Genomic DNA, 9,959 nt, shown 5'->3' with positions numbered 1-9,959 from the left:
ATGGGTTAAACATTTAATTTCACACACAAATACCCAATATACAGTAAAACACACTCCCTTAGTCCTCCTTGACACAGTCTTCTTCTCAGGCCAACTGTTCATGTTGAGTCGTGACAACTCCAGTAAAACTGGCCATAAATGCTCTATCCAGGTATTTTATAGAATATCAATACTGGAAATGTTTAAAGACAAGAAAGCGTTGATCCATACTTGTACATGTGTATCTAATAAGAACAACTTATATTACAGAATAATAATGTGGTCTTATCACATTCATGTATACTGAGTGAATATATTACTAATCTCAATTAGGTAGTTGGAATGCATAACTCATCGATAACACTAGGCTATAATGTTCATGTTCAATGGCTGAGATATCTGGGTTTGAAATATTTTTCCTTTAATGCCAAAAGGTTCTTAAAGGCCCAGTGCAGTAAGAAATGTGATTTTCCTGTGTTTTATGAGATTGGAATAATACTGTGAAATTGTGAAAATGATAATGGACGTTTAGTGTAAAAGCTGTTTGATATTCTTGCTTGAGATTTTTTTTTTTTTTTTTTTTTTACCATTTTCATTGAAAACAATCACAGTAAGGTACATAATTGTTACCCAGAAATAATTTGATATGGAGATAAAACAGCTGCATTGGACCTTTAAAACTTTGTTAAATAAACATGGTTTTGAATGGTTGTTTCATGGTTCTTATCATAATGTAGTACCAAAGCTGAGGAAATAATGCACACATTTAAACTTATCTTGTGCTGTCAGCAAGTCAAATCGCAAGTTAGTTTTATTTTTAGTGTAAATTACTGACAATGCAGTCACATTGGAGCACCAAATGTTATAGTACACACACCGTACATGAAACCTCGCAGTCATCCAACCCGCCTAGATACATTTAACTTAGTGTTTTCTACATTCAAAAAAAAAAAAAGAATTTTCTGACTAAACTGGAATTGTGTCATGAGAAAACTTGCTCATGTTTCAAATGTTGCCATCATAACTGAACACACATGAAAGGCCACTTTGTGCAGGAGAGTCTGATGTCATCAAACTAACCATCTGATATAGATGCATTGTTTTTTTATTGCAAGACAACCAAAAACCTTCACCCCAATACTTATTAACCACAAAATACAGCATGGAGAAATATTACATTTAACATGGTTCCGCTTCCATACTGTATCTCTCAATGAGCAACTTATTTAAAACACCTAAATTAATGTTTACATAACATGATTTAATTCCACGCAAACAGGAAAGGAGGACCTAATGACGGCTTTAGCCTACAGTAATCTCAAAAACAAAACTGCTATAGTATTTTCCCCCTTTAAAAAAAAGGGGAGTTCAAGATACTTGAGGGATCCAGTCACAGTCAAACAACACAAGATGGCTGCCACCACCATCCCTTCAAGACAGGAGAAAGTCACATTTTGGACGGCCCATGGCATTACATTTATCCAGACTCTGACAGTAAACTTCTGGCAATTATCATCCGCATCACTTCATTTGTTCCTGAAAGGGAAAGGAAATATAAAAGCGTAAAACATCAGTAATTTGTCAGTGCAACAACAGTGGCTAGTGATCACAAGTTTATAAAGAGGTGTGCATTGCCATTAAAATACTTTTAACCATCTGTTATAAAGCACAATTTCACAAGGACAGCTTTGTCATGGTAAGCAAGGTGTATATATATATATGTATGTATGTGTGCCAGTAACCGAAAGGTCGCAGGTTCTAATCCCCGAGCCGACTAGGTGAAAAATCTGTCGATGTGCCCTTGAGCAAGGCACTTAACCCTAATTGCTCCTGTAAGTCGCTCGGGATAAGAGCGTCTGCTAAATGACTAAAAATGTAAAAATGTATACCCTCCAGTATCTGGTGTACTCTGATGTCCCGGACAAACTGCTGAACAGCGTAGTCTTTGAGGTAACCGTATCCACCATGCATCTGGAGTGCCTGATTACAGATCTGTTGAGAGGGCAGAGATACCGATCAGCTACATCTGATAGACTTCTACATCATTACCAGTGTGCAAGAGGAGACCACTTACAGTAAAACGTCCATTAAACGTTGAGTCTCAACAAGCACTGGTCTCTTTTAATGGCCGGGCATTGTTCCACATTTTAGCAAATAAACACTGGCCTATAACAAGCACTGGGTCCCAGAAAAGTGTCATAAAGCGAGCACTGTCTGCATTTTGCGGGTCTGCTGCAGTGAATCTCTACCTTGCGTTGAATGACTGATCCCTGCATGTCAAAACGCAAGTCTGCTGCAGTTTAAGCAAATACACACCCAGGCTAATAGCTAATGGAAGTTTTACAGTAAATACTAAAATAACACAGTATTTTCATATTTTTTTCGGATCTATCCCTAAGAACCATTTTAAGAGATAAAAACTCATCTTGACTCACATTGAAGCACTCGTCAGTGACAAAGAGTTTGGCCATGGAGCAGAGGGAAACAGCGTCAGACCTGCCCTCCTGCAGTGCCAGGGCAGCCTCGCGCACCAACAGACGCGACGCCACTAGCTTGGTGGCCATCTCTGCCAACTTAAACTGCAGGAACTACAGAAGGAACCCAGAGGGAAACCGTCAAGAATCAGTATCAAATATCCTATTGGATTACTAAAGGTCTTTCCCAATTCAAAGCTGTAGACTTGATGGGATACTTACCTGGTTGTTGGAGAGGGTCTCTCCAAACTGCTTGCGTACTAACAGGTGATTTCTCGTCAGCTGTACACATGCATGGGCCGCCCCAAGAGAACAAGAGGCTGCAGTCAGATAAACCACATGTAAGTTAATGTAGCTGACATCTGAGCCTTGGTTGTTTTCAAAACGTGTGAAGTAAATGGGTTAAGCAAAACCAACTTGAGAAAAATATATAGATGGCCATCAAATAAACCATTGAAACAAAAGGTAAATATGGTGCCATCTCACCAATATTGATCCTGCCTCCGTTCAGGCCTCTCATAGCGATGTTGAAGCCCTCTCCCTCATGACCCAGCCGATTGGTCACTGGGACGTGGCAGTCCTCTAAGATCACTGCTCTGGTTGGCTGAGAGTTCCATCCCACCTGGAGAGAGAGAGAATAGAGGCCTCAGTTGAAGAACCACTGCATCCTTCAGGGCTTCAACACAACTATGACACAACTATGCCCCCTGGTGGGCATGGCTTCACTTAGACATGAGGACATGAACTACAGACCATGTAAGTTTGTAGGTTCCTGCTTTACAGTTGATAAGACATAAGGATTGTATTCAAAATGACCAATTTAAGACAATATCAACATCAATAAAATGCCAGCTACCTTCTTCTCCTTCTTGCCAAAGCTGAGTCCTAGAGTGTCTTTCTCCACCACCACACAGGAGATCCCCTTGGGACCTTTCCCTCCCGTCCGACACATTACTATGTACACGTCTGTGTCTCCTCCTCCACTGATGAAGGCCTGCAGTAGGACACATATACAGTGAGACAGGAACTTCCACTTTATATCCAATTTATTCTATCATATCAGCTATAGTACAGAGATTAATTAGAAACAGTACCTTGGAACCATTGAGGATATAATGGTCTCCTTCCAACTTTGCAGTAGTGAGTAACGAAGCAGCATCACTCCCACTGCCTGAAACGTGAACGGGAAATGAGAGTCAATAAGACAAAAAGAGATTCAGAAATAAAACTGCTTCATAACCACATTATACAGGTTCATGGTGTCAATGCATGACACACTATCACATACTAGAAAGATTAGAACAAAATACCAACCTGGTTCAGTGAGACAATAAGAGGCAAACTTGTCCATCGTACAAAGCTCAGGGCAGTACTTCTCCCTCTGCTCAGTGTTGCCGAAGGTGTCAATCATCCAGTTACACATGCTGCACAGAAATGAGCATCCATTAATGAACACCCCATACATACACCAAACATCACCTATAGACATTTGACTAGATATTAATTAAAAGCAGGGGTATCTCTTGAGCAGACACTTTAGAGGTTGAATGTTGTGGTGAATGCTGGCATTGTCCAGGCCTTACTTGTGAATGCTGATGTAGGCTGTGGTGCTGACGCAGCCTGTTGATAAGGCCTCAAAGATGACTGAGGTGTCCAGGCGAGACAGGCCAGACCCCCCCACCTCTGGCTGTACATAGATCCCCCCAAACCCCAGCTGGGCAGCCTTACGCATGGTCTCCACCGGGAAGATTTCCTTAACAATAAAAATATATGCTTTTTATGTTCAAATAAATGCCCTCACACACAAAAAGGGGATTAGTGATTGCAGAGGAGGCTGGTGGGAGGAGCTATAGGAGGACAGGCTCATTGTAATGGCTGGAATGGCATTGATGCAAAGGAGTCAAACATGTCCATATGTTTGATACCGTTCCATTTCTTCCATTGATATGGATTGGTTTAAAGGGAGTCCGATTTTAAAGTGGCTCAAAAATATAGCTAAACAATCTGCACTGTACAATAGTACCTTTTCATCCCACTCAGCCATGTGTGGAGACATTTCATTGGCTGCGAAGTCAAAGGCCATCTTCTGAAACTCCTTTTGTTCATCGCTGAGGCCATGAGAAGCTGCAAGGGAGAAGTTAAGAATAGAGCCTAGTGGTGTAAGACAATGGTAGTACTGTAGAGTAAGGCAAAATTACCAGAATCTTTTTAAACGTACTTTTTCACATGAAGAGAAATAGTTAAAACAACCATTGAACATGACACACGCCCTTACATCACATCCGTCCATGTCAACGTAGGTCAGGCCAGAACAGTGTTGCCATGTTCCGGCCAAATTGGGCTACTTTGAAAACGATGTCGTGGGTGAAAATGTATTGTTCACGAGTTGCGGGTTTTTGGGCTATTTCTATGTTGCACCGCGGCCGCCATGGTTTTCTCTTTAAAAAATGTATATTTCACTGTTGCTGAGTGAGTGAAGAGACCCGGAGGGATACGTGTGTTGAGAGAGCGCTACAGTGATTGGCTGAGTCACGTGAACCAGAGGAGAGGGAGCAGCACGTGCGCACGTTGTGACAACTTTTTTACTAGTTGTAGGTAGGCTATTTAGATTGTCATTATGGAGGCACCTATTTCCAAACCCTTTTCCATAAAACATATTAATTAAGCTAGAACTGATGCACATCAATAAATAATGGAGACAAAAAAAGCACTCAATCGCTCCGAGGTGGTTTAAACTGCACTCTAATGTTGACTTTGCTTAAAGAAAACGGTATCAAGCGAAGTGTTTTATGCATGCTCAGTTCTTGGGTCTCGGGGGCTGCCCGAGTGGAAATTTTGAAATGGAAGTTATGGAACTCCCTCACGTGGTTCTTTTTATCGGGAAAAGGCCTCAATGAAACTGACATTAAATGTGGAGAATTATACATTTGCCTCTGTTGGTTATAAAGTAGCCTATTAATTGATATGCCAATTGTAGGCTACCATTTGATACAATACATTTGTCGAAATGACTGGAGTCATTGTAAATCAATGTGCCACTTGTGTAGCCTACCTGGAGCTGGCAAACCAATTTAATAAATAGCCTATAACTTCAGTTTGTTGTTGTAGCCTTATGTTATTATGCAATTATTAACGGACATGTTTAGTTAATTAAATTGGAAGTTATCAAAGCTCTATCGCAATTGCCGATCAGTTGTTGAACGCCTTAGATTGGTGTAACAGTAGTCAGATTAGGCTAATAAAAATAAACACTGGCTGTTGTTGACAAGCATATTCAGTATATATTTATATTATTAATATTTATTTCAGTGATTGAAATTATGACCCCATCCTCAGTAGCCTATTACAGCAGGCTATTAGGAAACACAAGCACTTCTTACCTCGAAATCGCCTTGCTGTTCATGTTGAATAAATTCGTCTGTTTGAAGTAAGCAAGCTGCTAAATCGTTCAGTTTATATCTTGCCTACATCTTGTCTAGGCTACTGTAGACTATCTGAAATGAGATGTAGGTCTATCAGGGGCTATAGGCTACCTGCCTTTATCCAAGAAAACCATGGCATAGTTTAATTACAATCATAAACCCAGATTTTAGTCTGTAGCCTATGCCTTTTGAAATGACAAGTCAATCTTGCAAATTGGCCATTTATAACGGTTTGTAGTCTTAACATCTGGCACATAATAATAGCACAATTGCCAGAAAATAGCCTAACATTAGTTTATTTTCATCCAAGTGTTTCTTGCTCAAAGATTGAGATCCTCTGTCCAACTTTCATCACTCAAACTCTCCTGTCGGATTTATCTATAGTTAAACATGCACAAAGGGGATTTATTAAAAATTATAAACCTGATTAGCGCCCTGAATGCTGATTGGCTGAAAGTCGTGGTATTTCAGACCATATACCACAGGTATGACAAAAAAATATGTTTTACTGTTCTAATTACGTTGGTAACCAGTTTATAATAGCATTAAGGCACCCTGGGGGTTTGTGGTATATGGTTAATATACCTCGGCAAACGAATGTATCCAGGCACTCCGTTTAGCGTAATGCTTAAGAACAGCCCATAGCCGTGGTATATTGGCCATATATCATACCCCCTTGTACGCCTTATAGCTTAATCATAGCAGTCAAACGAGTTAAATCGACATCCATTGATGGAAAATGATCTGGCGAGTTTAAGGGCAAATTATATTTTCTGTTGCGACATATTCAAATTCCTTTATTACGTCATGTTATTTTGAGGAAAACCGAATTTTGCTTCTAACGTCGTTACTAAGATATTCCTTCTTAATTGAATCGATAACGTTATGGAAAAAGGTTTTATTGTATAAATATGGCAACTCCTCTCTTGCTGAAAAAAACAACAACAATTTGTCCAGTCTTCAGGCCATTTGGGAAGGTTTTGAGTTGTCATTGTACAGATCATTTTAGCTGGACATGGCGTAGTACACACACCCCTGCCTCAGAGAGTGGAAAGGAGCCATGGCCGTCCAATAGGAATCAAGTGGCTGTCCTCAAGCACGCCAGCCTGTAGACCACCATGCATTCTCATAATTAATACTGTTACAATGTATCAACACGACTACTTTAGCTGCAAAATAACGATTTGGAGTACCACTTGACAAAACACTCGACCAGAGGTTACATTGCTAGTTAGGTAGTATAACGTTAGTTGTTACTGTCTAACGTTACTAACAGAGGTCAATATGACTAACTAGTACTTAAGTAGCAATGCATTGCTGGAAAATGCACAGTTAGCAATGAAAAACAAAACACTATCTGCAGTCAGTTACCTACTACAGTAGTCAGCTAACGTTAGCGAGTTTAGCGAGCTATTCAGCTCATCCCAACTAGCTAACGCGTCAGATGGCTAGTAGTGCAAGTCTGCATTACTCTACTAACTATTTTGAAAATCAAAATGCTTACGGTCAATGCACGAAGCTATTCCTCGTCTCTGTGTGCTGTTAAATATTAAACGGCGACTTCTGCCGATGCATGAACTCAGTCTGGCAACTCTAGATAACGTTCCCACGGCCGCCATGTTGGTTACTGGTTATATCACGCTGCTGCTGTAGGGAAATGTTCCATTACGCAAGATAAGTGTAGTTCTTAGATTGTGTAGTTCTTTTATTTATTTATTTTTGTTTTAACATTTAAGTAGGCAATTCAGTTAAGAACACATTCGTATTTACAATGACGGCCTACCAAAAGGCAAAAGGCCTCTTGCTTAGTTTTCGTCTGTGCTTTTTCAGTAAAAGGCAAATTTTTCTCGTAATTTGATTAACCAGCGAAATATACCCTAAAGTCAATTGCTTGCCTAAACCATAGACATTAAGGGGGCCTAAACTGAGAAATCAAACGTAAGCGAATTGTTTCTACATCACGTGCTTTTGACATACGTCACTAGCGCGGGAGTTCTTCATCATTCTGTCCTTCCTTTTGCAGTGTTCTGAGTTTTATGGTTCCGACCACTTCGATTTGCATCTTTATAACATACCAGTAAGTAACAATGTAATCATTCGCATAATTAACAGATTTAATGAAACACGTTCTTTTTTTGTTGCTGTAAATCGAATGTCACCTACTGTCACGCACGAATGGTTAGAGATCATTGGAATCGGATTTGAAGATTCTAGTTCTTCCAAGCCAACCACTATTTCTTCATCTCTCAGACATGGCACCTAAAATGAGAACCCGTGGAACCACAAGAACACTACAATCCAGTAAGTAAAAGCGTTCACATTTCTGTGCATTGAATGACATGCAATTGCAAGGTTTTTCAACATCCCTGACACTTACACACCACCAGTATGATTTGATTTTCGAATGGCTATTAATAAGTGAATGTATTCTATGTACTTTTACCCAGGCAACGATGAAGAGACAAAAACTAATGTCCACAGTGAGGACTCTACATTGGAGGTTGGTCAGGCAGTCAGGGGGAAGAGGAAAGCTTCAGGTTCAGGGAAGACTGGAAAACAGGAGAGTTCAAAGGGAGAAAAATCACCTGAACGACCACAGTACTGTCACTGGCTGATGAAGTCAGAGCCAGAGAGCCGCTTTGAAAATGGCATAGATGTCAAGGTATTCTGTTCTCCTTAATAATAGGATGGTGTCATCTGTTTCAAGACCTGTTGCTCAAAAGTGATGTCTTGTTCAGGATAAATTATATCTAGGCTGTTGTTACCAACTCAGAGGCTTTGTGATTAATGTGTCCACCCTTAGATTGGAAGGTTGGGGGTTCTATCCCCTGTCAAGTCATACCAAAGACTCAAAAAATGGAAACCGATGCATCTGCTTGGCTTTCAGCATTAAGGAGATGGTTTGGGAGTAAGGCCCTGCGACAGACTAGCATCCTGTTTAGGGGGTATACTTGTACATCAAGCTGCCTAACAATATACAGAAACAGGAGATTATGATTCGTTATGGCTTGTTATGGCTTACTTACTTTTACTATGTCACAGTTTGGGATCGAGGATCTGAAGACTCTTCCCAACCAAACTGGGTGTTGGGATGGTGTTCGGAACTACCAGGCCCGTAACTTCATGCGAGACATGAAAAAGGGGCAGCAAGCATTCTTCTACCACAGCAACTGCAAGGAGCCTGGAATAGCTGGAGTTATGAAGGTGAGCCTCTACCTCTTCTTATTTCTGTTGGTAATATACACTGTGTTTCAGGTATGGTGCCTCTCACCTGCTTTCTCTTTTTCAGATTGTAAAGGAGTCCTATGTGGACCAGACTCAGTTTGACAAGAAAGATGTCCATTATGATGCCTCCAGCAAGGCAGACAACCCAAAATGGAGTATGGTATGAATGGTTTCATGTTTACATTTGTTAATGTTCCAAATGGCTTGAGATCAAGATACATCACTGATATGTAACAGGCTTTTTATCGCAATCCAATTTAAACCGTATTAGTGCTTTGCTGGCTTGTTTCATGTTTGACTGCCAGGTTGATGTCCAGTTTGAGAGGATGTTGAAGCGCTTCATTCCTCTGTCTGAGTTGAAGAAGATCCACCTGCAGCACAAGGCCAAAGGCGGGCCCCTGAATGGCATGGCTCTCTTCACCAGGGCCAGGCTGTCTGTCCAGCCCCTCACCAGTGGTATGTGGAGATCAGTGACACTGAATAATATGGTCGTCAAATCATGGTTTACAAAGCTTTTGTGTAAGTAAAATCATACCTTTTTATTTTTTTCTCAGAGGAATTTGACTTTGTCCTGAGTTTGGAGGACAAAGACCCACTGTGAAGATTTTGACAAGATGACCTGGAGAGAATAGTTTTCCTGTCTTGTGTATGATGATGCAGCTGCTAATATGTTTACTGTAGGTGACGTCTATTGAACTATTGTGCTTGTATTGAATGGAAATTGTCTCAAGGTTTCTGTGTTTGTCAAGAGACACACTGGAATTTATTTCTAATATTAGAGGTTTATAAAATTAAGACAGTTCATGTGTTTGCCTTCACTGTCTAAAGGGGATCAATTCGGTCTAAACATGCAGAATTT

The 9,959-nt window shown here is 40.4% G+C and overlaps 2 protein-coding genes across 3 annotated transcripts; one reads left to right on the top strand and one right to left on the bottom strand.

Annotated features, from left to right (window-relative positions):
• On the bottom strand, positions 1 to 7,518 carry acad8 (acyl-CoA dehydrogenase family, member 8). The gene is made up of 11 exons (XM_084142922.1): positions 7,380 to 7,518; positions 4,477 to 4,577; positions 4,037 to 4,206; positions 3,768 to 3,877; positions 3,548 to 3,624; positions 3,310 to 3,447; positions 2,940 to 3,075; positions 2,676 to 2,773; positions 2,415 to 2,567; positions 1,869 to 1,971; positions 1 to 1,515 (listed from the first exon to the last, which is right to left on the bottom strand). The coding sequence occupies exons 1-11, from the start codon at positions 7,492 to 7,494 to the stop codon at positions 1,457 to 1,459; spliced, it is 1,260 nt and encodes a 419-aa protein (XP_083999048.1). The 5' UTR covers positions 7,495 to 7,518; the 3' UTR covers positions 1 to 1,456.
• Positions 4,714 to 9,902, top strand: thyn1 (thymocyte nuclear protein 1). 2 transcript variants are annotated; one of them, XM_084142927.1, is made up of 8 exons: positions 4,714 to 5,048; positions 7,899 to 7,952; positions 8,126 to 8,176; positions 8,323 to 8,537; positions 8,918 to 9,079; positions 9,165 to 9,260; positions 9,406 to 9,556; positions 9,655 to 9,902. In XM_084142927.1, the coding sequence occupies exons 3-8, from the start codon at positions 8,128 to 8,130 to the stop codon at positions 9,699 to 9,701; spliced, it is 720 nt and encodes a 239-aa protein (XP_083999053.1). In that variant the 5' UTR covers positions 4,714 to 5,048; positions 7,899 to 7,952; positions 8,126 to 8,127; the 3' UTR covers positions 9,702 to 9,902. The 2 variants fall into 2 exon arrangements, with proteins under 2 accessions (XP_083999053.1, XP_083999052.1); XM_084142926.1 differs by lacking the exon at positions 4,714 to 5,048 and adding an exon at positions 7,034 to 7,110.
• The last annotated feature ends 57 nt before the right edge of the window (positions 9,903 to 9,959 follow it).

This window comes from Coregonus lavaretus (assembly GCF_964263955.1).
Source record: "Coregonus lavaretus genome assembly, chromosome: 26".
Taxonomy (NCBI): Eukaryota; Metazoa; Chordata; class Actinopteri; order Salmoniformes; family Salmonidae; genus Coregonus; species Coregonus lavaretus.
This window is presented reverse-complemented; position numbering and strand designations above follow the sequence as displayed.

Excerpts from the sequence above, each read along its gene's own strand:
- acad8 (XM_084142922.1), bottom strand. The coding sequence starts at position 7,494 with ATGGCGGCCGTGGGAACGTTATCTAGAGTTGCCAGACTGAGTTCATGC. Across the intron at positions 4,207-4,476 it reads TGGCTGAGTGGGATGAAAAG|GAAATCTTCCCGGTGGAGAC; the intron begins GTACTATTGTAC and ends TTTATTGTTAAG. Across the intron at positions 2,774-2,939 it reads CGGAGGCAGGATCAATATTG|CCTCTTGTTCTCTTGGGGCG; the intron begins GTGAGATGGCAC and ends ATCTGACTGCAG.
- thyn1 (XM_084142927.1), top strand. The coding sequence starts at position 8,128 with ATGGCACCTAAAATGAGAACCCGTGGAACCACAAGAACACTACAATCC. Across the intron at positions 8,538-8,917 it reads AAAATGGCATAGATGTCAAG|TTTGGGATCGAGGATCTGAA; the intron begins GTATTCTGTTCT and ends ACTATGTCACAG. Across the intron at positions 9,557-9,654 it reads TGTCCAGCCCCTCACCAGTG|AGGAATTTGACTTTGTCCTG; the intron begins GTATGTGGAGAT and ends TTTTTTTCTCAG.